Genomic DNA, 27,164 nt, shown 5'->3' on the forward strand with positions numbered 1-27,164 from the left:
CTTTGATTCTTTATTTCGTCCTAAAGCTTTTCCTTAGGTCTCTTCCTTTGGTCGTGGTTACCCTGAACCAATCCACAAGTTCGTCCAGCAATAAATCTTTCGCGTAAATGTATCTGGAGAGTTAAGTATTTTTTTTATTAAGTTATATAAATGACATAATAAACTTGACGGGCGGTAAACTACACCAATACTCAACTTTGTATTGATGACTTAATTCCGATTACTATTACTTGGATGTTCTTTCTTTGCCGATGGCATTCTTCGGAGTGGTCAATCGATTCTTTTAAAATGACTTGATAACCACTTATTTTAAGGTATGCTTAACTTGTCATGTGTGTCTCAGATACGAGGCAGACATCTGTGAATTAGATATTCAAGAAGACTTCAAGGTCATGTTTTTTGTTAGAATGTCATTAGCATTCCAGGTAGTAATATAACCTTTTAGTATATAACTATTTTATTTTTGTATAGTCCAGTATTTCTGGCATCTGATTTGTCAAGTTTTGGAGATATTTCGGATGTCGATGGAACAGGTGCTCACTCTGTTGGATTCTTTTGCATGCTCTAGCCATAAAATATGCCATTTTCTATATTAGAGACACCTTATTGTGCTTGGGTAGCAACTTTTTTCGTATTATTATTATCTCTTGTTTCTCCAGCTTCATTGCTGTTGTGTATCCACTGTAACTCTAGCCGGGTACTCTTTTTTTACAGTTAACGCACTTGGCGGTGTGATTTTAGTGCAGTTTTTAGTTAGATTGTCTTATGCGCATTTCACGGAGGATAGCGTTCTTCTTCAGAATCTTATTATATGGCTTTTGGCATTATTTACATTTTGGAATGAGCTGGTGCTATCGTCACTTTCATGTGGTTAATATATTGGATATCGTAGATTTTGTTAATATCCTCTGATCTGTGAAATGTTAGCAAATACAATAGCAAGACTAAAATTTGCTACATTTTGTCGTTGGAGGTAGTTGTTTGAAGTTTGTAAGTTACTTCTATAATCTTGAACTTTCTTTCTTTTAACTCGTAATGAATGTCTTTCGCAGATGTTGAGGGATGCAAATTTCTGAGCAACATATTTATATGCCTATGGGCTTTGTTTCATTCAAAAGTCAACAATAATTGTTTATATCGCATCACAAAGATGTAGTCAATAAACTTACAGGATTTAAAATCACAAACATTACATTAAATACTTTAAAAAATGTAAATAAGACGAAACCATACTTATTTTCTACCAGTGGTTTACTTAAAGTACCAAACTGGAATCATGATTATAATAATAACAAAGTAACTATCAATAAAATCAGAAAGATAACTTTCAGATCTGTAACTTCATTTTCACTCATAATGTAATCAGGTACTAAAAACGTTGACTTTGATTTTTATCAAATTCAAAGTGTGAAATCTATGAATTGATTTTATGAATAAAATTCACCATCTTAATAGCACCACGCGTTTTCAAAAAAATTTCATTACAGCTTTTCGTGTAAAGATTTTGCTTTCTCGAAAGTTTAGAGTTATAAATTAATTAATTAAAGTTATTCCTTTGTCAATGATAAACTGGATATAATTCCAACTAAAAGCCGAATTTTCTTAAACTTACAATAATAGTATTACCTGTAATGTTATGAAGTCGGTATTTGTAGTGGTAAATTTTTTATAATAATGTCTTTTTTAATTTACCATTTTAAATTCTATCAAATATAAAGGCAATTCAAACAAAGTTAAACATTCCCATTTTCTCGGAACAAGATTCAAGAGTTAAACCCGTCCCCATTTAGTGAACAAAGGAAAGCTTAAAAGAGGAGATTAATCTTACCGGAACGTCTTTGAAAACTTCCGGATCAAGATCGACCAACGGATTCTCGCTAATTTTCAACACCTGCAGTTTGCTAAGTTTGATGAACAGTCTTGGTGAAAGTTCTCGTACGTAGTTGCGGCGCAAGGACAAGATCCTTAACTCCGACAGGTGCCGGAAGGCTCCTGATGGCACTCTCGAGATAGCGTTGTCGTCCAAATTCAGTTCCACCAAATTCACCAAGCCTCGAAAGTTGTGATCGAACAACGTCGTTAAGTTATTGTGGGTCAAATTTAACACGCGTATGGAAGGTACGCCCCAGAACGCGTGTTGACCGATTTGAACGATGTTCGATCGAGTTATATGCACTTCTTCGAGCATTTTAAAACCTTGAAAAATCGAATTGACCGTTAAGATGTTCCATTCACGGTCTGGTGCGCTGATCTCGAGTATTTCCATATCCGGGTCCATATTAAATGTTGGTATTGGATCGATCATTCCACCTTTAGTGCAGGCGATGCGACGTTTTCCTGCTTCATCCACTCTGCAGAGACAGTCAATGGGACACATTGTATATGCTGGGTAGAGCCAAAGAAGAATTAGACATGGAGAGATTACATGCCAACGCAAGAGCATTCTGAAATTACAAAAAAAAAACTGTTAAATTGGATTTAATTAAATTCTACTATATTACGGTTTAAAGAATTAAAATGTAATAACGTTTGATGTGAATAATTTTAATAATTTTACCATGTACCTTTAAATAATAAAACATCAAAAAGCTCTAGGACGTAGCAATCCGAGTTAAAACGCAGTAGCATCGACATGACAGGAAAAGTGCCACAATAACACAGTGCCGGAGGCCGTTTGGGAAATCACATCCATCACATGCCGGCACAACCAACCTACTACTACAGCGAAATTCGTTCCGTTCGCTTTATTTTACGCGACGATAGCATTGTTATTGCCTCGCTGGGGAAACAATTTCTCGCATATATTCCTTATTATGGCTTTATTTTCTCTTTAGTGTCGCAGGCAAACCATACAAATAAATTTTGCCATTATGGAGGAGAAACTACGTCCATCGTCGCCTAGGTTAGGTACGGACCACGTGAAAACGTATGGAAAACGGAAACCAATTTCGACTGATTTAATGCGGTTCACGTTAAATATTCATAAGAACCGACCAACGCTGGCAATTCTCTTCTTCTAATTCCAAGACTTCAGATAATATCACGTTGCGTGATTACCATGCAAATTTAATTTTAATTGTGAGACTAGAAAATGCGGAATTTGAATTCCTCTTAAGATTCTTACAGGATCATAGAAAATTATAACGTAGTTACTTTGGTGGTGATGTTTATTTTCGCATAATTTACTAAAATCCAGAATAAGTTTAGATTAATTTTAAAAATGTCCTAAAGGTAGTTAATTAAAACTATTTCGAAAACTAGTTGCAAAGTCTGGAAAATGTTCCGTTAAAATTTTACCACCGTGGGCAGTCGAAGCAATTAGTGTCGTGATTTATAATTCGCAACTTTTTGACAACCACGTAGACTAACTTTGCTGTAACTAAAATTTTTACGGGACATGCGGCAGATAAAATTCGTACAATGATTAAGTTGTTTTACACAAAAAACATTATTTTTTTTATTAGAGCTAAAACCATTTTGAACAATTACTAGTATTGATCAGAAATAAATAGTCCCACTATTATGTGGATTTGGCAACGACTATAACGATTCCACACGCTTATTTGCATAACAGCCATAACAGTTATTAAATGCAGTAAACGAGTACAACGCACTAATAGTAACATGACCTCAAATTCATTCGTTTTGTCTTCTAGAAAAATGAGGTTATGTTCGAGTTTATACATAAATATAAAAAATTTGATTAAAACTTTTTTATTCCAAGAAGCATTCTTTAATAGGAAATTTTTTTAACGCCCATAAAATATAATAAAATACCCCTTAAAATAGGGGTATTCACATCATTCGGGCTTCTGAGATTCGAGTTATGATATTGTGTTTTGTTGTGAGTGAAAATTTTATACATTGTTTATTCATTACATTTATTACTATTTATTCTATGACACAAATAATGATTTCATAATTTTTATAATAACTTAGGTTATTTTTATGAACAGTTGGGAAAATAAGGTTTGCTAGTAAATATTAATCACAACTACATTGTCCATTTATAGGGAGTTGTTTTGGAACATAGTAAGTTTAGTCACCGAATTGGTTACAATATGTTGGAATTGGAATCCAGATAACGGTCACATTTTACGGCATTTCTGATTTAAATAAACCTAAATATGTCCGAGGGGCATAAATTGAATTACCTTCTTCTACTTAATTCCACCCGAACTTTCGCCAGTAGAAGCTGAAATGGTGAAATGATCATTGCATGACATGATTTCAAACATACAGATTATGTCGATTGGATGGGAATTATATTGGGATATAAATCGTATGGGAGAATTACTTTGCATTATTACGAAATAGTAATAAAACTCCAAGTAGATTTAGGTTCTCTATTATTCGACAAAATGCAAAGAATTTTCGGAATGTTAAGTCGTTTACTCAGTCTGCAGAACAGGAATCCATTAATTAAAACAACGAATTACAAGAGACTTTGGTGTGATTTTTTTCGTCAAAGAAATAGCTATTCCGGTACAATTTACTAAATTACGTACATTTTAAGTGTTCGTACCCAGCTATTGTTGTGCAGTTTAGGGCGCATGGAACTTGTGACAATTACTAGATAATGTTGGTAACTTTAGTATCATAAATTTTAATATGACGAAGTATTTACAACCATTTGAAGATGACGGTAATATGAGTTACTGAGACTGGCCAGTGTTTTGTCAACGGCCGCAAATGAAGTTGTCGCTAGATTAAGGGAAGAAGATTCAAATGATTATGATAAAGCCAGGACCAGTTTATTAAAAAGTATTAGTTAATCTCTGATATCTTTACGGCCAAATTTAAATATGGCCAAAAGCAGTTTAACCAAAGTTGTGCGGAGTTTGTTTATCAATTAAAAAATATTAGTCATTTTTCAATAGTAATGGAATAATGAATACCTCAAAGGAGATATTGGGTTGAAGATCACAACAAAATGAATACAAGTGAAGAAACAGCGGAACATGCGGATGTTTATATTTTGAAAAGGGGACAAATGTAGACAATAAATTTGAGCGAGAACATAAAACAACAATACAAACAGAAACAAATCAGAACAATGCTTCTAATACGGAAACAAAAACGAAAGGAAAGAAGATGGGAAAGGAAGAAGTGTTATACTAGCAAAGGATAGGTCATTTTAAGAAATCAAAAAATATTTGATCAAATCAAAGCAAGAGGAAATAAGGAAGTAGTAGTTATAGAATTATTTGCTCCATATAGCAAGGAAGTAAACATTTTGAAAGATAGTGAAGACAAAACAGAAGCTGCAGTTTACCAAACAGGTACTCGTATTGTCAAATAAAACGTGAAAATTATGCAGTGATGTAGTTAATGGACAGAATATATTTGCATTAACCAAATTAAAAACAAGACAATTAAAGTACATCAGTAAAGGATTCAGGTAGAACAAAGTAAAAGAAATTAAGAGCAAAAAGAATCTAAACGGAAAGAAAAATAAAATAAATTAATAGAGGAAGAAAATCTAAACAAAAAAGAAATCTACGAATTATGATAATAGATATTGTTATAATATCTAGAGGGGCTATTTAGGATGTCGACTTAACAAAGACATCAAGAACAAAATAAAATATTGCAAGTAAGAAAAAGCACAGACAACGTGAAACCGCTTGTGAGTCCAGTTCCAATTATAAAAGAACAATGCAGGAGGAGCTCAACACACCATTTTAATCAAATGTGGTAAATAGATTTCTGTCGTGTTTAAAAGAATACTCAAAGCATATTGATCAAGAATTATGAGAGGAAGTGCGCCACATGCAGCTAATGGTTTTAGTCCTGCGGAATTAGGCTATGGAAAGCAATAGATTAGATCTCCGTACCAAGCCTCCGTCACAATTTCCAAGAGTACGAAAAATTTAATACGAAGAAATAGCTTGACTTAAAAGCAATTAGGACAAGTAGGACAAGTGTTATTTCATGTTCTTCGCCAAGGATGAAGATAGCAGTAAGACGGTAACGAATCAACACCGCTAATAGTGTCGATCTTTAAGCGCCATTACGATACCTGAACAACACACCAGAGTATTGCAACCACCAACTTTGACGTTTAACCTGCTCCGTAATCTTTCCAAAGATTGATGTATAAAATTCTGAAAGGTTATAATAAAATCGGTCTCTCGGTTTTCTTTCACCATGTTTGAGGAGTCTCAGGTTCGGGACGCTCTTGCAAAAACGCGCTCTACAAGTGTCGGTGCTGACGATGTTAGTGTTAGGCAACTCCTTCCCATCTTGGACGTAATTACTCCACCATTGCTTCATATCTTTAATTTCTCCATAGAGTCTTCGACCTTTCCTACAATTTGGAAACAGGCCTGCGTTGTGTCCATTCCTAAGATTAAGTGCCCTACTCGATTGAGTGATTTTCGGCCAATATCGATACTTTCCGTATTATCTAAGGCACTTGAACGCTTGGTGTACAATCAAGTGCAGGATTACCTTGATGAGCATAAACTACTTACAGACTATCAATCTGGTTTCCGACCGGGCCACAGTACCACATCGGCACTCATCAAGGTTACTGATGATATTAAGCGTAGCTGTGACGATCAACGAATAACCTTGTTAGTTTTGCTGGACTTCAGCAAAGCATTTGATGCTGTGGATCATAGCTTACTGGTGTCGTCTCTGTCTGCTATGGGCTTTGCCCCTGAGTGCGTTACTTGGTTTAGATCATACCTTTCTCAACGTTCCTTTTGTGTGCGTGATAATTCATCTTCTTCTTCTGTGTTTCAAAGTCGTAGTGATGTGCCTCAGGGAAGTGTATTGGGTCCATTACTCTTTTCAATTTTTATAAACAGTGTTACCAAATTCAGCAACTGTGAATGAGCTTCCGGTATCCATGGCGCGGCTTAATGATGATCTGTCCAGGATACTTGACTGGTCTAAATGTTTTGGCCTGAGTTTAAATATTGCCAAGACGCAAGCTATAGCATTCGGCTCAAAACCTTTACTTGCAAAATTTTATTCTTCCAATGATACGCAACTGATACTCGGTGACAATGTTATGTATAACATTCACCAATACGGTCAAAAACTTGGGGGTGACGATGGACTCAGCGCTGTCTTGACGGTATCAGATTCAGTCTGTTTGTAGGAAGGTCTATTTTTGTTTTCATTCTTTGCGTAAACTTGGTTGCTTTCTTCCCCTTGCTGTCCGTCGTAATCTCTGTTACTCATTAATACTGCCCCACATAGATTATGCTGATGTTGTGTATCCCGACCTGGCAATTACCCTCCGTAACAAATTAGAAAGATTGCAGAACAACTGTCTACGCTTTATTTTTGACTTGGGTAAGTACGACCATGTTACGCAATATCGTAATCACCTTCAAATGTTGACTGTCGAAAAGCGCAGATCATTCCGTATACTGACAACGCTGTATAAGATACTTTCTTCTCGGACCCCAGGATACTTGTACACGAACTTTCAATTCATGTCGTCTTGCGGTCTGCCTACTAGAGCACAGTCTGATACGTTACTTATATTTCCCATTCATCGCACCGAGAGATATCATGGATCCTTCACGGTGCAGGCTATAAAGCTTTGGAATAGTTTACCCATGGAAATACGCAACACTCGTAGTTTTCTGACATTTAAGGTCTGCTTAAGGGATTATCTATTATCATTACAATTATCGGAATCTAACTATTGATATCGCCTGCTTCTCTCCTCTTTTTCTTTCTCTTCCTCTCTATCAACTGTACTCGTTGTGTTGTTTTTCCTCTTTGCTCTTTTTCTTCTTTTTGCTTAAATGTTGAATTATTTATATAGCCATATTGATTTTTTTTTTCGTATACGTTGCTGGTTGGGTCTTTTGGAAGACATCGCCTTTGGCGATAAACTGACCTTTTGTCAACATGCATTACTTATTCATTTATGTATACATATATATTATTTTTCTCTTGTATTAGCTATGTGGCAATAAACTTATTATTATTATTATTATTAATAAACTTGCCGAACCATATTTGGGTGATACAATAGTTCATCTCATAATAAGGAAATATCATTTGAATCTTTTGCGACTTATGTTAACAGCTATGCATTACATCGGTGTTACAATAAAAGCAAAGTAATGTGAGTGAGGAAAAACTCAAATTATTTATGTAGGACATAAAATTGGGCAAAGTTATATTCGCTTTATCTGAAGCAAAGATAGCTGCAATAACAGAATTTCGACAACCGGTAACAAAAAAGAATATTAAAATCTGTTTACGGACTACTGCATATTATAATCATTGTATACCAAATTATATAGAAATTACTAGTAACTTTAAAAAACTAACATTGACAAATGTTTACTTAAGGTGGAAGTAGTTTTCTGGATGCCAGAAATGTGGAACACTTGATCCAGAAATTACTAGAAGACGACTTTGACCGAAGAGTCCAATTCTGCAAAAAATAATTAGAAGACAATGTTAATTTTGTGATATTTCAATGATATGTTCAAATATCAATCTTTTCTGACGAGGCCACGTTCATACGTAATAGTTCTGTTAATAAGCAAAATTGTAGGTACTGGGCAACAAAAAATCCACATTGGATGCTAGGACATAGTATTACAGAAATACTCAGAACATACTCAGTATTCACAGAAAGTTAATGTGTGGGCGGGAATTGTTGATACCCGAATTCTGGGACTTTATTTTTTTTGAAGAAACGTTGACCGGGGAACGCTATTTGGAGTTTCTTCAGTTAGAATTGATTCCCGCTGTAGTTGCCATCTATCCCAAGCAAGAGGATCGTGACTTACCAGACAATCGAATTTGGTTCCAATAAGATGGTGCGCTTCCACACTTTCACTCAATGTTTGATGATGTTTAGATGCGACTTTCACAGATGAATCGGAAGGAGGGGAAGTATCGTTTGGCCTCCTAGATCACCCGATATAACCCCATTAAACTTTTTCTTGTGGGGCTATTTAAAATCGAAGATCTATTTCAACAGGCCGAATAATTTAAATTGCCTAAAAGAGCGGATACGTAACGAGATTCGTTTAATTTCTTCCGCAATGTTGGGGAATGGCCAAGAGTCAATAATTGTTCGACTTCGTAAATGTCATGAAGCAGATAGGCGACAGTTTGAGCATTTGCTTTAAATTGAGTTTATTTTCCACGTTAGTTATTATTTGTTTTCATTTGTTTTATTTAATTTTTGTATTTTTGGTAATTAACCTAATAATTATAATAATAAACCTGATAATGGGGGGTTTACTGAAAAGCTTATTTAATCCTCTATCCAAATCCATGAAAATATACAGGATGTTGTATTTGATATAAAAAAGCTACTATTACTTCCGCTCAAACCGTAAGTAATATTTGGTTGTACTGTACGTAAAAAAATCACAAATCAAAATTTAAAATTGTCTAGTTTGAGCATTTTTGCCAAAGGGCAATTGCTAAACTTTTCTAGGTAGTAATTGGAAATATCAGTCATGAGCTCTTCGAGACATATATTATGTAATGATATAAAATTATCCAAAAAATCTTGACTCAAATTAAAGTCAGGACTTATTCCTGTTACGCTTACAGTAACAATACAGAAAATCTCATCCACAATAGAATCAAATGTTCAAATGGTTTGTGGCATAAGTATCCTCACGCGAAATAAATATTCCAATCTAACGTGGAAAACAAACCGTATCTCTCTTGCATTTACAGTGATTTCCAATTTTGCTCCATCTGCTCCGTGTCCTTCTCTTTCTAACTTCTGTTCCGTCTTCAATCTATTAACAGTCTCTTTCCAATCTTCTTTTCCTTTGTCTATTTAATTTTTTGTCCTTAAAGCGTTTTTTTCAATATCTCTCTTTCTTTGCCCTGTTTTTATATTGTTTTTAAAGTATTTATTCAGGCTCGTTCTTCTCTTTCCAGTTTCTTTTCAATTAATTATTACTTCTCTTCCTTGTTTATGTTCATATGTACTATGCCTTTTTCTTATATTAACTATCTTTTGTCAGTATTTTTGTACTCTGTCTAATTCTTTTCTTGCTTTTACAATTTCTTTCTACCTTCCCTCTTTTATCTGCCTTATCACTTTATTCTCTTTCAAGTTCTCTTTGAAATCTCTTTTCGCTGATCCTGTTCTTCTGATCCTAGTTTTTTTATCGCATTTACATTTTACTTTCTTAAAATCCTTAAAAATCACATAAAATTAGTATTGGCCGATTAATACACTCCAATAATATACTCAATCAAAATGCTTTTAATTTCGAGTTATTTTCTTGGCAACAAAACGTTCGTGTAAAAATAAAATTATCCGATTAAAAGTCACGCTCTTGTGTATTTACCCCCGAATATTTCAGGACATACAAAACTGCGTGTAAAGCTTTGAGTCCTGTCAAAACTACTTCACCGTACAAGAACATACACTTGGAACAACGCAACTATATTTGAATAAAAAGGAGAAATAACTACACGGTCGTATTTTCAGAGCGATTTACCCGTATTTGACCGTATTTAGTTAGTTAGTCCTTCTACCTTGGTCATTTTTCAAAAATACAAGGTCCAAATACGGTTTCAAGACAAATACCGGTTAATTAGTGTCCAAAATATTTTCAACATTTTGTGCCGAATTTAAATATCTAAATTCATTTCCGTCAATTAGAAAAGTGGTTTTGCAAACCACAATTCAATTGGAATTTGTTTCTAAAATTTAGTCAATCAGTTTTTAATAATTAAACTGTCAAAGGTCGATTTTAATCACTGAAAAAGCTTAACTGAATAATCCGAGGCCGCATCGATCTCTGTCAATAAATATCATCCGTGGATTTTCATCATGGAAAAATTTAATTTTTGTCCCAAAACAGTGTAAATAGTGGCGAAAATATCACTGAATCCGTTAACATCAGTGTATATATGAACAAAATCAGTAGATAGAACTATTGAAAGAAAAAAGAAAAAATTTCTCTTCATTTGTCAAGTATTTTGGAGAAACAAAGACAAGGATGTAGAGAATATGAAACTAAGTACAAGAATGTAGAAACTAGGAGCGGTAGAGGTGAAGTCCTTAGGACTCCTAGGACTTTCGAAGGACAGTAGAAAGGCCACCGAAGAGATGGGAGCAATGATGACAATCGTTGCTTGATATAACTAAGGAGTTATTAAATCATGGTGGCGAAAGTTGAGCAGAAAACTAACTAAACTTTTTAATACCGTTTTGGAAAGTATACCACTACACCAAAAAGGATTGCGCAACTGATATAGAGAAGTATCGCGGAATTACTCTTGTATAAAGCTTAATTCGGAAGCACTTCGCCCGATTGTTGAGTCAACATATCCCTAATAATATGTAAATGAGTGAAGAACAAGGTTTTAGGAAATGTCGCTCTACAAGGGCTCTACCATTGATGCCATTTTTGTAGTCAGACAGTTTGTAGAAAAAGCAATAGAGTGTAACAAATCTGTGTATCAAATTGTATCAAAGTGTATCAAATTCCTCTATTTCATTGCTTTAATCAAAGCGAGCTACACAGTGCGGATGGCAGACGTGATAAAAGAATTACAAGACAACACCCTACATGTTGTCTCAACATCATTGAGACAACAGCATAACTTAACATTTGTAACACAACAACAATTATAATCAATACACAAACATCTGAGCAAGTAGATGTGCATATAGATGGACAAAATATCGAGATCGTATATTTAGCAGCTGATGTCGTCCTACTGGCTGATACTGAGGATGGCCTGCTATAGTGACTAACGCGGGCATTTAACATTGTAGCTAAAGAATTAAATATGCAAGTTTCGATAAGCAAGACCATAACCATGACGATAGCAAAGGAATCCCGTAGGCACAAAATAGTAGTTAACATTAAACTATCATCGACCAAGTATCGAAATTTAATGATCTAGGAACTATTATTTCGGTCTTCGGGATTTATAAGCAATACTGTAAAACAATAAATTGATCAATAAGGCAACCAGAATAGCTGGTGCGCAAAGTCACACAATCTGGAAAACAACTGTATGTCGATTGAAACAAGATCAAGTACACTAAAAAACAAATGTGAGATCTCTATTGACAAATGCGGGGGAAGCAAGGGCTCGCTAGGAAAACAGGAGGTAAAACAAGTATCAAAAAGAATGCATTAATAGCAGTCGAGATCGAAACTTTTATTCCCTGTTACATTGTCCCTAATAAAAAAACTGAGTGGTAGATGAATAACGATCGAGTTTATGAAAGTCCTATATCTAGGACAGGGTGGTCTATTTAACGTGAGACAAGCGATTATCTCGAAAACGGTTCATTTTATATAAAAATGAACCAAATGAAAGTTGTTCTGTGCGAATGGGGAAACCATATGACTACAACATTTTTTGACCTTGACCCTATTATCAAGGTCGTGAAGGTCACCACAAATAGATTTATTAAGTAACCATTATTATACTCGGTTTTTAAACCAGGAGGAGTATTTTAAATTTGTCATCAAATTTCTCTACTGGACAGTTGACGATTTTCAATTACACTTAAGAAGAAAAAATTGAAATCCTCATCTTGTCTTTTAGTATTGTTTTCAGAAATTGAAGAGTTTGTATGTATAATGTTGTCATTACATAAAATTGTGTCAATGCAGAAATCTTTCACACTGTTAATTATATTTGGTTCTAAGAAAGAATTCGTTGGGGGATACAGGAAGCAAGCTGCTTTGTGGTAGATGCTTAAATTTGGAAGCCACTTACTTTCAATCTGGTTCAAAATACTTTCTTTTAGTTTTCGTATAGGTGGGGTGTCTTCATTTACTTGTGTAGGTACATGTTTGTCTTAAACTATTCATTGAAAGGTATACATAATTTACTCCTTGCAGTTTCCTATTAGTTATGTCAAATTTATCAAAAAGTTCAACCAAAATATTTAACATTGAGAAATGTATATCTGTTAACCTATACAATGTTGGAACCCCGATCACTTACAAATATCACATTCCTCATATCTTTAATTTCAAAATCCGATAAAAGTAATTCGATTTTTTCCATATCCATTGTTTTGGTTCCTAGAACTAACTCTTTGAGGATGCTATTTTCGTGAAAATGTAAAGTGGCGCATAAAAAGTTTCTTTTAACAAAATTGTCGGTCCATTGGTCCCAAGTTATTGATACTCTTTCGGCAATAAATTCGGGCGCAAATCACGAGTTATTTGTTGTTTTCTTTCCGTTGCCATGTCGTTTACACAACGTGATACTGTTGTCGAATTCGGAATCAGCTCATCAATGTTAATATTTCAGGCTTTCCATCTACCGATGAAAAAGGCCGACGAAATCTTCAATCACTCATTGAGAACAGGCATGCAGTACATTCTCTGTGTCTTCACTATTTACATGTGTTATTTCTCGTTCGCCAATATTATTATTTTCAATATAACATCTATGATGAACGAGGTTTGAGGTTTGCTTGCCATTATATTTTAAAATTTTGTTGCACTTTCGGCAATAAACAATTCCATCTATTATACTGTCATCTTGTTTTTTAATAAGACCAAATAAATTCCAAATTTTACTCACACTATTTGGTTTTGCTATTATATGATAATCACTCTTATTAATTTTTGTAATTATTTCAACATTTGCCAGATCCATATTGATTCACAACACACTCGTTTCTTGAAAAAAACTTCTTCGTTATGACAATTTTCGATGAGAATTTAAGGAACTTAGTAAAGTCACTACTGGTCACTACCAATTCACATTTCACAGCGTACTGATTGACACTCTTTGATTTAAATTAATAAAATAAACCACACAAATTTGTAACAAAAGTAACTAGATTTGTTAATATCATAGCCTTCTAGTAGTGTCACCTATTAGATATACATACCTTTTAAGTTCCGTTTTCTTGAAAACGATTTTTAACACTGTTTTTGGTTAACTTTGAATAATTTTAAACAATTTCAGATAATATTGCACGTGGTTAGACAAGTTTAAATAACTATAGATATTTTGCGCTTTTAAATTTTGGGCAAGTTTAGATAATTGTAGATAATTTTGTAAAGTTTTCCGAATTTAGATAATTTTAGACACAACAATTTTAGACATTTTTGTGCATGTTTAGCCAAATTTAGATACAATTTAATCATTTCAGGCTATTTCATAAAATTTTTCAGTTTTGAACAACTTTAGACAAGTTTAAACAATTTTAGATAAATTTTGCGCTTTTAAATAATTTTGAACAAGTATACATAATTTCAGTAATGTTTTGATTATTTTTCACTGGTATTTTGTAAAATTTTGATAATTTTAGATATAAATAATTTAGACAATTTTGTACAAGTTTGGCCAAGTTTTGATAATATTAGCCACATTTTAATCATCTAAAATAGACGAGTTTGAACAAGTTTAGACAGATTGAACGCATTTAAATAATTTTGTACAAGCTTACATAATTTCAGTAACATTTTGCACTATTTTGTGAAATTTTGATAATTTTAAATACGTTTTGAATATTTTAGACAATTTTGTATAAGTTTAGCCAAATTTAGATAACTTTGCATAAATTTAAATTGTGTCTTAAATTCAATTTAACAGTAATTTATTTATGTTCGGTAGTAAAATAACAACGATTAATCATTTGAAATGATTCTCGAATACTTTTGACGATTCGCTGTTTTTCGTTACATATGAAAGAGACGCCTACTGCTTGATGTTGTAGAACGGCACTACACCTAGGGCTTGCAATACCGGACCAAAATCTCAATACCGGTATTCGGTATTCAAAATTTTTAAAACCTAGATACCGGTATTAATATCGGTATTACTATAAAAAAGTTTACTCACTAAATTACAATCACTAAATATATCTATTTGTAAGAATTTTTCCCGTCTGCGGCGTCACCTCTACTAACAACAGGTTAATTCCTACTATATTTTTAGATTGGCAACAAAGTATAAGATACAAAATCTGAGAAGATAATCAAAAAATGGAAAGATATTAGGAATCTGTACAAAGTACCAATAAACTTAAAGGTCTGAATACTATTATTGTTTTGTTGTTTTTCACTTGGTCCAAAGGTTCAACTTCACTGCCGCGTCAAAAAATGAAATTACACTTCATCATTAGAAGCTCTGTGGAATTCTTTCGAATTCCTGCTTTGGAATTTTCTGGAAAGGTGCAGATTCAAGGAAGAAACTTTAACATAATGGCTCTTGGTAGTTTGTCAGACTTATAATATTACTGTTATATTTGGTGGGGCATTACACGAATCAAACTGACCTGAAATATGTTGTATGCTGCTGTTGTATGCAGAGAGTATTTTATTGTTAGCATGTTGGTATGACAAATTTATTGAACACGAAATTAAGTTGTCGTCATCAAAGGTTGAATCTTCGTTATCTTCAACATTCTGTCAGAGTGCAAAATGATATTTCTTGTAGATGGTATTTGCACTGATTAAAAAATGTCACTTGAAAAAATGAGGTTAGTACGGACATAAGATAGATAACAAATTTCTGTTTGGTCAACATCATTTTCCGGCATAGCTTTAAACAAACACGGCCGTTTTCAATCGGTCGTTTCCGGCTAGCATTTTTTAATGAAACGTTAAAAAATTTCAATTGAAAATGTAAACTTAGAATGGACAGAAAATAGATAACAAACACGAATCCTCTACGTCATTTTCCAGCACAACTTCAAACTAGCACGGCCGTTTTCGAAGACATCGAGGGTGCTAAATAAAAATAATACCGAAATACCGATATTTTGCTATTAAGACCGGTTTTTAATACCGGACGAAAATTGTCCGGGATCCTGGTATTGCAAGCTCTAACTACACCATATTGAGCGAATCGTGTGTTACATTGCAGCGCGCTCTTGATGTCTTAGTGTTCACCATTCGTTTTTTGTGAATGTTTCATTCGGGCGAATGAAACCATTCATGCAGGTCTCTGGTGTCCATTGACAAAATATTAATCGATTTTCAAAATCACCTCCATAAAGCTGTTGATGCAATGAAATATGGTGTGGTTGATACTTGTTGCGCTTTAATATTCTTAAAATGCTGGTCTTTGATATTCAGGCGTCAAGTGCAAGTTAGCGCTCACTTGAGGATTTACCTCAACGCTAGCTAATACCGCAATTTTCTTTTCTTCCGTAGTTACAGTTGCTCGCCAAGTTCTTTTTCTTGATTCCACATTTCCAGTGTTAGTGAAACCATTCACAACTCTGTAAAAGGTACTTCTCGAAGGCGTATTTCGATCAGGAAAACGTTCTAGATATAAAGCTATACTATCAGCAACTTTTCTGCCATTGTCTCCATAAATAAAAATCATTTCTACGTTTTCTGCCACACTTAGAGTATCCATGATTTAATGACTTAGTTTATTCACTTTGCCTTAATGTAAAACGATGGATTGAATTCAGAATTTGTTACCAAGCAGTTCTTATGCAAATTTAGTTTTACCTGTTACATTTTAAAACAATTCAACCAATTAAGTCTCTGAAAGCGATATTCTGAAAATGCCGACATAAGCTGTTCCACGAACTTTTGGTTTTGTATGCGTTATTCTACTATCAAATTGACAAAGGCGGAGAAATGTCGGAACCTCTTAGACGTCTTTCCAAAGTTATTTCCGACGAGCCAGGTCACCCGATGTACCTTTTCTGGATTTTTTTTATTGAGCATTCTTAAATAGTATTCTAAGAATTAAGAACTAAAGACAATGTGTCGAAGTGGGTAGGAAAATGTTTAAAAATTCATAAATATTATTTGCTCTTGCTAGATTATAAACGTTAGTTAATTGTTTTTGAAGAAGTTTCAATTTTTTTCAAAAGTAGTTTTGCCGTTGTAATAGCAAAAGCACACAGTAAATTTTTTTAATTTTTTCTTTGAATTACTTTTATCCACACATCCAGATTTTACAATAAAATATATAGGGTGCCATTTAAAAAATCCTGCTATTTAAAAACCTTGTATATAATCGAAGATATTATAAGTGGCCAGATTTCCCACTATAGCGTATCAAGAGCGGCATCACGTTTTATGCAAATCCTAGCGGTTTTGATGATCGTTTATCCGTTTGAAGAATTAAACGCCTTATCTCAGTACCAAACAGGGGTAGGCACGTCGCAGAATAATTATGCTTATACCGTCGCTCTCAAGCGCGTTTTATCAGAATATGTTACACGACGCTTTTAGAAGCAATTATAGACATTGTTTTTCTGCATCTTTCTAGCGTTTGAAGTATTTTTACAGTGTTCCTGTTATCTCTTTAGTTCCTTTCTTATCTACACAATCTGTTTCCATACTTCTTCTCCCATTACTAACCTTTGTCTCGTCTTTCAATCTCTGTTTAGTCAATCTCATTTATTATTCATCTGTTCCCAGTTTATGCTTTTTCGTTTTTGATCAATCTCTGTGACCTCTTTACAGTCTCTGTTCAGTTCATTTTTTCTACTATCAGTGCGTTTCCACTATCACGCCTTTTTGTTCAGTTTCATTTTTCTATTTTCTCAGTCTTTAGATATACCATCTTCAATCTCTTTTCAGTCGTTTTCTTGCCTTTACAGTGTTATTCCTCTCTATTCCTTTATTTTTATCTCGTCTCAGTTTCTCCACTGTCTCTTTGGTTACTTTGCAGCCCCTTTCTTATATCACCAATCTTTTCAATCTCACGACTATCTCGACCAGTCTCTTTCTTGTATATCCAGTCTTTTCTTCTATCTCTTTTCAGTATTCTTGTTCTTTGTCTAGTATCTTTCATACCATTAAAGTCTCATTCCAACTTCTTTTCTCTCCTTGCAGTTCCTGCTCAATCTCTAGTTTTACTTTCTTTTTTCCTTCTCTGTTCAGTGTCTGTATGGTACATTCTGACCTTTACAGTTTCTGTAAAATCTCTTTCCACTCTTTTCAGATTCACTTCAGGTTGGTGCTTCTCTTACCACTCTCTTTTTATTCTTCATCCTCTTGTCTCCTATTTATATAGCTGTGTGGTAACATGCTAAACCGGACGGATTTCTTTAGGATTGTGTAAGACAGGGATGGCTTTGTGACTTAGAAGTGCGTAGTTTACATTCATAAACTAATTGCTTTACTTTATCATTTTCCTTCGTTTCTTATTTCTTTTCTCAAGCTATAATTCTTGCAAAATATATTTCTGAGATTATAGACCAGAATTTAGTTTAGATATTGTATGAAAATTAGCGATATATTTGATTTAAAAATTATCTCTGATGCCAGTTACAAATATATGTGACAACATTGATTTCTAAAGTAAATAGCATATTTCATTCGGAATTCATCCAGTTTGTTTATTTCCGCAACATAACTTATTCGCTTTAGGACATCCTGTATAAATCGATTTTGCTCATCGCTAAAGGGGTTGTTTCAGTGTGCATTTGTAAAGTTCGACGAGAAAGACACGATGGTGGATTATGAAGACAAATGACGTAGTTTGGCACAGCCGATGCAACAATAAGAGGCGGTTGGAATAAAAACGGCTAGAATTGAACGGACGTTAGCAATAAAAATGCTACGCGCCTCGTGTTCGTCGTATAAATCTTTGACGACGCAATCTATGTGATTACGTCGTAGAATGTTTGCCATGGAATTACCGCGGGCCCTCTATTTTCCGTGCTTACATCCTAGAATAGATTTATTGCCGGCGCATGAGCATCGTGACGCCTGAGGTATAAAAAAGCAATTCTTTTGCATTCGTTGTGTTTTAATTCAGGAACGATTACTGTATATGGCTGGCTTGTGATTGTGGTGCTGCTTTTATTTTAGAATTTAATAAAATAAAAAAAATGCAATTTAACTAACTTGAAACTGGAATACTTCGCGCTAAATTAAGATAGATCTACGTATATAAACTGAATAAGCTGTAAACGTGTAACTGATGTAATTTATTTTACAAGGTTTTATGGTTTTGGATGTAAAATATTCTGGAAGGAGCTTTATCCAATTTCAGCTGCAAATATGTGCACTTCCTTTCAAGACCTTATGGGATTACTTAGCATACGTACACACATCGGGTCCAAGCCATAAATCATAAACGTTGCATATCAGTTTCCGGAAAGGACACACGCGCGTGCACTTGTCTCGTACAATAAACACCCAGACGGCAATATGTGTGCCACGTTTGCAACGTTAACAACACTAATTCTGTCGTCACAGACTGGGAAGTGTTAAGCGACTAAAGTGAGATAATTCCGTTTTATTTCTTTTACGACCCAAAGCCGCTGTAATGCCTTGTGACGTCGGAAATAAACAGAATAACCATCGCCGCCAGTATGTATGTGTTTGGGGTGATATAGTGAACGGGACGCGTTTGTGCAAGGCACGTTGGCCAGAAATAGGTCACGTGGTTTGGACCAATCCAAACCGGTGACAAATCGCCACTGAGCTACCACGACTGCTTTAATGTAATTTAAAATTTAGATCTGAAAAAGTATCGGCTGTTGTTGACCTTCTTCGATAATACGTTTTCGATAATGTTCAAATTCTCTCTCAAAATCGTCTCATTTTGTCGCTAGATAAAGAACTATTAATTTTCCGGTGAAAGCTGTTTGCACTACAGGTGCAGTAATTTACAGCGCTGTTGCTCTCTTTCTTGCTAAATTGCTACCATTATAATGACGGATGGATGTATTTCAATGAACAGGGGAATAAGTTATGATCTTAACTATTATAATTATAATAAGAAAATAGTACATAACAATAAATTTATATCAACTCTATAATTACGACAATATAATTATATTTTAATCTAGATAGCATCTAAACTAAATGTTTCGAAACTATTTTAACAATTGATTTTATAAAATTTTCAAATTTGAAACTTTATCTTTAACATCTTATACAGATTAAAGCATGAAATAAGATTAAATAGTTTAATGAAGATGATTTTTTTTCATTATTCGTGATTTTCAAATATTATATCTCAAAAATTAGTTAGATATAGTGATAAGATAAGAGCGAACTTGGGAGATGATTTCTTGTTAATTTACACTATTTTCGGCAAAAAAGTGTTTGAAAGTTTGGTTTTTAAAACTTTGTGTCATGGAATAATAAGGTAAAATCGTTTAGAGAAGTTGTATTTCGCATTTATCCTGGAGCAGTGACAGCTGGTCCTTCAGGTCCAAGGCGCCACCAAGAATAAGTTAAATGGAAGGAAACTACACCAGGGAACGGTGTGTAAAAAGCACCGCCTTTATTGAAATAAAGGTACTTTTGGGTTTACTTTATTTAACTGTATGCTGGCAGAGTCATAGATTGAAAACCGGTCAGTTGTGGGGCAAAGAAGTGGAATTGATATTTTTTGATAGACAATGTCTCAATAGAGGTTTCTTTTTCTATTCAGATATTTTCGATTTGATGACTTGGATACCAGAGATTAAAGAAGGTTGTCTGACAAATTTACACCCATAAGAAACTTCTTTACCATCGATGAGAAGCTTGATTGATCTCATAATTTTTGATACCCTTATAAATGTAGCAGGCATTTGATTGTCAATGTTTACACAGCGAATGATCAGCAGGATAATATTGACTCCTTCAGTAGAAAGCAATTTTTTCAAGCCGTTTGGAGTAGCTCAAGGTCTTGATTAACAAGTTGGCAAAGCATAGAGTCAAGTTTTGTGACTTCACAAAGTTCATAGAGAACGAAGAATATATAGAATAAAGAGAGGAAAGCAAACTCAAGAAAAAAAATTAAAGCCAGCGAAAGTAAAAAGAATTGCATTCCAGTGCGGGGTAAGAAGAATATTAAAAGGAAGAGAAACGAAAAAACAACAAATGTGGACGACCTGGTATTACCAGCATCTGATTTAGAAGAGAAAGACGTCTAAGAAGCGAAGTTTAGAGGAGTCGAAAAACCTACTAAGGTTAAACTTCCATCACTTATAGTTCTTTTAGAATTTATAAACAAATAATAGATCCCGGTAATAATGATAAGCGAAACTCATCTGGAGCCACTTCAATCCGGTAGAATATCTAGATTCTAATGCTTGAGAAAACACAAAAAGAAATAACCAGGGGAGGCGTTGCAATCCACGTCCGTTGCAGATACCCGAGAAGAGAGGTCCCTTTAACCACGGAAATAATAATAATAATAAATGACTTTATTCGTTCACTTACACCTATATACATTATACAAATTAATTAATTTGTATATATTAATAAAAAGGTGAACGAAAAGGCGAAGTTCAGTATAATACTGATTTTCAACTTAACTTAAAGAGAGCGAAAAAATAGATACGTAATATAATAACGAAAATAATACCAAAAAATAATAATAATAATACAACCAAAACATAATAATATAAACAATAATTCAAAAGAGAAAGAAACAGCAAATAATACTGCCATGAAGAATAGTGCGGTCGAAATCATGAGATCACAAGATGTGACCATGGTACCCACAATTAGGGGACGTGGGGATGTAATCGACATATTCATTACAAAAAAATGCTGGATAAGTACAAGGAGAAACTGTGGGACATGTCCCTCCTCGATAGAAGAGACCTAAATTAGCCCTCATGAAAACTTCTGAAGAAGATAAGAAGGAAGCCAGAATTCAAAACGCCACTAAAATGTCCGGCAGGCCAATGTATATTGGACGACCAAGAAATAGAATATTAGAATATCAGTTTGATAACAAGACAGAAATTGATGATAAAATTCAGGAAGAAGTAACCATAGCGCTGAACAATATCTCTGAGGGAAATCCAGAAGCTCTTTTTAGATTACCAAGGAAGCGATTAGCAAGAGATTCGACATACTAATGGATGGTATTCCAAAAAAGACACTGAAGATGTGTCCCAAAAATGCAAGTTTGTAACTCACGAACATAGTTAACGGTGTAATAAAATGGAACAATATGGAAAATGAAAAAATATCCACTTCCTTTCCCCTCTGGTATACAATACACGATATTCAGGCTACTATGGTGAAAACAAAGACAGAAGTTTTTCAATTTGCAAATGATATTTGATTTCGGGATAGTGACCGAACTGAAAGAAAGTCTCACAGTAGTGCGATATAGAAGGGAAGCTGTTCTCCGAATGCTGAACTGATACTGCAAGCGATATAGGATTGGATTGAATACGAGACCAAAACAAGACCGAAATATAAGGCTTTAACGAGAAAAGGAAAAAGAAAAACTCTCTAGATATTCCAAAGAGGATAGAGGTGAAGAAATAAATCACATACCTGAGAGCAACATTTACCGGGTAACTAACTGCCGGAAAGCTAGCAGTTAAAAGGATATGCATTGCCAAAAAGATAATAACACCGCAGATAACATATGGAGTAAAAATCTTTAAAACATCATAATCTAGAGACTAAAAACATTGTATAGAGAGTCTATTAAAAAGAAGATTTTGTAGAAATAAATTTATTAAAGCGAACAGTGACTTTTAATACAGTTAACATTTCATAAGTGGGAAGTTGTGAAAAGTCCTTTTGTAAAGTGAGCATAAGATTTAAGAACGTTTTACGCTGTAGTGAAATGTGATTTGACCGGAAGGATCGAAAACATTGTTACGTGGCTTTTTACCAAAACTAATTATGTACCATCATACCGATGACAGTAAGATTGGTCTAACTGGCATTTTAATGCAGAAATTTGAAAAAGAATGGAACCTGGTGTGCTATTTTAGCAGTCAGACATCAGAAAATGAAGCGAAATATCATGGTTTCGAATTAGAAGCATTGGCTGTTGTAGAAGCGTTTGGAAAAATCCGAGTATACGTTCTAGGAAAAAGAATTAAAAGTATTATTAATTGCGACCCCGTGCGGTTTAAAGAAGAAAGAACTATCATCAAGAATCGCTAGGTGGTGTCTAAAATTGCATGAATATGACTATGTGTTGAAAGTGGATTACAAATGAAACACGTGGATGCGCTTAGTCGAAATCCGTTTGAAAAATCGAAAGAAACAGATGTGGCAAGTTTACAGAATGTAAAGATGAAGGAGACTTGTACGATACTAACAATGAAATCTAATAATAATATTGACAGGCGAGTACATACTGATTATGACCTTATTAATGAACGTCTGTTTAGAAAGGTTGAAGCTGAAAGATTGTGGGTAGTACCTAAGGCAATACTATGGAAAGTTATACACAGTTGTCATGATGAAGTTGGACATAATGGAGAGGAGAAAACATTGAAACGTTTGAAATAATACTTTTGGTTCCCAAGAATGAGGAAAAGGGTAAATTATATGTTGTGTATAATAAAACTGTTAATAAACAATATCATTTTGAAGAAGTCGTTCAATTTTCTGATTATTAACATCGACGAGAATAAGAGTCGTAATATTATATCACGTCATGCGTAGAATGTGCTTATCGGAAAATACCTGGTGGTAAGAAGGCGGGACAATTACATAATATCGAGAGGAAACCGATACCGTTTCATACAATTCATATAGGTCACCTTGGACCATTGCCAAAGAACTCGACAGGGACAACACATTTAATTATGTATGTAGATAATTTCACTAACTATGTCATAATTAGAGCCATTAATTTGGCCATTATGTAAAATTTGCTCAACGAATAAAGTTGGTGTAACATTTAGAAAGTAAAGTATTGAGATAAGAATGAAATAAAGCGATGTGGAAGAGATTGGAGAATCTATCGGAAAGGCGATTAGATTCAGAGAAAGTGTACCTACTACCCACAATCTTGCAAGCATTTGGAAAATCTCGTAATGAACTTATCATTAACGGATAGAAAATGGGGAGAAAGAAGATCGATAATCGTGTGTGAGCGAAATGAATAAAAAAGATAGAACACATAAAGTTATTTATAATCAAACAAATGGAGGAAGGGTGGAGAGAGTTAGAAATATGGGCTACAACCGAATAGTTTCCTACAATATTGATGGCATCCTCTTCCGTTGTCCGAGGACTTGTTTTTGATGTTTACTATGATCAATATAAATCTTTTAGATGTATATCCGGTTCGGATCTTAATCCGATTATTGAACCCACTCGCACAACTCTGGCTGCCATTACATGTATTGATGTCGTGGTTGATGTTAAAGAAGCCTTTCGCGGACGCGGCAGACCATACTCTTAATTTTGAAATATTATAATTAACTATCAAAACTAATGTAATTGAAATCGATGATGTTAGTATTAAAATGTACTATACCGTTTTGAGTAGTATATTTGTTCTGATTTTCTACCTGGCAAAATTATTTAATTCGTTATTATTGTTATTTACGTCAGTGGGGTCGTTATCTCGATTGATAATGCAAAAATTGGATGAGGAATTGTAAAACATGAGTTTAAATTAAGAGATAGGTTCTACTGTAAATATACCAAATTACTAATTGAAGATTGTTGTTATGTATGGTGAACTTTTAGTACCATACTGTCTCCCTAATTAATATACAATATTTAACGCATATCCGGAAGGTATCATCTTTCTTAGGTACGAGAATGACAGGACTTGATGTTAATAGGTGGGTGATTGTTTGTTAATATACGGTGGACTAACATTGTTTACCTGATGCACTTTCGGCATGAGTGATAGACGAGCTACATCCACAAAAGGAGACTCCGTGACTGTGGCATCATGGAAGTATCAACATTTCTTTAGTAGATTTAGGACAACACCAGCTCTCTTCAAGAAGTCAATAATGTACAATTATCGGTTAGTACATCAGCGACCACCAATAGTAACATCAACCACACTTTCAAGGACTTTTCCTTGTCTAACGATTCTGTCAGTGTAAGACAACATGATTTGAAGCAGCACATATTGGCAAAGCTAACTCTTTTATTACACAGATTATTTAATGGTAGAAGAGGTATCCAGCAGAATCGGCTTAGTACCACCGAGGTTTGGTGAAACTTCAGGAAGATATCACTCATTGCAAATAATTTTGGTCATTTTTAATGGATGAACCATAACATTGTAATAGTTTATGGAAAAGTCGCTGAGACGTACCAACTGTTTCAGATATCAAAAATTAATCATTGGGTACGTTCAGCAGGTGTCAACAGTTTAATTAAATCAGTTAGCTAGTTGTATAAGCTTTAATACAGCGGAACGAAATCGGCTGAACAAGCAGTTGAGAATTAGCGGTTCTGCATAACCTAAAACTATGGCCAACAATAATATTTTTGAAAATGTTGTGTTATTACAAGAGATAGTAGATGATGATCTTGATTTTAAGGCTCATTTCATTTTATACAGTTCTGTCAGTTTTCAAAATTAAAGGGGAGAAACAAAAAATGTTAATCCTAACTTAGAATTTCACAACCGCTGACAAACTAAGCGCAGATTACTTACGCTGAGATATTTACTAAACTGCTGCGTAACAGCGCTTACTTAACGTATCGTTCAGCCGCGACTGCTAATATAGCAACTCAACAGTTGACTGAAACAATTGGTTGCCATGGTTACGCATGGCTTCTGCTATTTTTCTATCTGAAATGAATGCAATCAGAAATACAAATCATCAAAATCAAAATGGAGTCAAAATGAAATCAAAAATTAATCTCTTGATCAATGAATCAAAGTCCGAACCTAGTCCTTTACTAAACAGTTCTTTGAATATTTTGTGATTTGGTTTACTTGTATCAACTGGTCTCACTTTTCACTCGTAACTACCATATTAATGCCTGTCCATCGTCATAGCCAATCCCTTGATTGTCGAAAATCACTACACCTAATTTTTTAAATCAGCAAATTTGCTTTTGCACCTAGAAAAATTTTTCGCCTACGGTTGTAATATATCAGCACGTAGTAAATCCATCATTCCCGTGATCAATTGTTGAAACTTATCGTTCATCATTACAACGTTGTCTGGCATTGTTTTTGTTGAATCGATTTTCGCACGCGAACGTAAATTATGCCGTCACGATTCAATGTTAAATTTGGTCATACGGTTATAAGGGTAGTTTGTTAATAATAAACGACAACGTTAAGGAAGCTACAACATCATGCAGTTGCATTTAAAACTATAAAACGTTAAAAGCAGCTAATCTTTTGTTAATAATTATTTACTATTAATAAGTTTTCTTCATTTAATTCCATATGCCGAAATCACACAGAAAAACCAATTTGTTCGTGCATGCACTGCTTCGGAGAATAAATCTATTACAAGTACTAGTAGTTGTTGAATAATAGATCTACAGCGTTCGCTAACTGGGACAATGCAGACTGTAGCACCAACGTCGGGACTTCCCGGTAGCTGACGGCACCGCTCTAACAGCTATGCTTCGTGCAGAGTTCACGTTTCGCTGAACACGGTGTATCTTAAGCTGGCTGAATGGTCCGTTAGCTAGTTAAGAGAATTAACGAACGAGACGTCTCTATTGACTGCTTTATTACTGCGACCAACGACGTGCTACGTGGAACGTAGTATCGTTGAAAATGTGAAACAGCACTTCTAGAAAAGTGGTTTGGAGATGTTTTTTGAGAGAATCATTCATAGTGCGAAGTAAGGAAAACACTTTTAGTATTTGTTAAGTTTTCATAAAATCTCACTCTTTTTAACATTATTTTATGACATGTAATCGTAATGATATTTTTGTATGACAGCGAGTGTACCAAGAAAAACCCGCCAAAAATTGCTTAATGCAATTAAATTGATTGCTTTCACAAAAAAAAACTATTTGAGTTTTTTGTAGATTTATGATGAAAGTTTACGTTTGTGGAATACGTGGCGAGGTGACCCCTACATCATTATAAATTGAACATGAATTCCGCATACGATTCGGGATGGATGCAGCAGGCTGACTTACAAGGGAAGTGTCACAACTGTGTCTCACCGATTTCGATGCAATTTGGTACAGTCATAGAATGGGCCAAAATAAGGTTCGTACATTTTTTTATACGTGCGGTAAAAGCCCCTGGGGCGAGTTATAGGGGTTGAAAGTTTGGAGAAAAAGTACGTTTTCACTTATATTTTAAAAATGAAAAGTGCTATCAAAATTTGGTAAATTGTAACTGATATTCATTTTAAAAGAGCTTTCTTTTGATGTATCACACATATACCAGAGGGTTAAGAAGGGCGAACTACCCCTATTTTTTTGGAATTATTTAAAAACCACCCTATCGATTTTGGCGGCATTAAGTATACTTCCAGCACGTTCAAAAATATTAGTTAAGGGTTTTTTCCCATTCGCTCTAGATCATCCCCAGCGAAGTTACGGGGGTTAACATGTAACCACTTTTCGTAAGAATGATGTGAT

The 27,164-nt window shown here is 34.4% G+C and overlaps 1 protein-coding gene across 1 annotated transcript in view; it reads right to left on the reverse strand.

The window, feature by feature from the left end:
- LOC111415508 (insulin-like growth factor-binding protein complex acid labile subunit) overlaps positions 1-27,164 on the reverse strand; it is a 118,352-nt gene that overhangs the window by 39,590 nt on the left and 51,598 nt on the right. Inside the window, exon 2 of the mRNA XM_023047231.2 lies at positions 1,829-2,444. Within this exon, the coding sequence (XP_022902999.1) occupies positions 1,829-2,443 (615 nt within the window). The 5' untranslated portion in view covers position 2,444. The remainder of the gene's footprint in view (positions 1-1,828; positions 2,445-27,164) is intronic.

The sequence above is a fragment of the Onthophagus taurus genome, chromosome 6 (assembly GCF_036711975.1).
Source record: "Onthophagus taurus isolate NC chromosome 6, IU_Otau_3.0, whole genome shotgun sequence".
Taxonomy (NCBI): domain Eukaryota; kingdom Metazoa; phylum Arthropoda; class Insecta; order Coleoptera; family Scarabaeidae; genus Onthophagus; species Onthophagus taurus.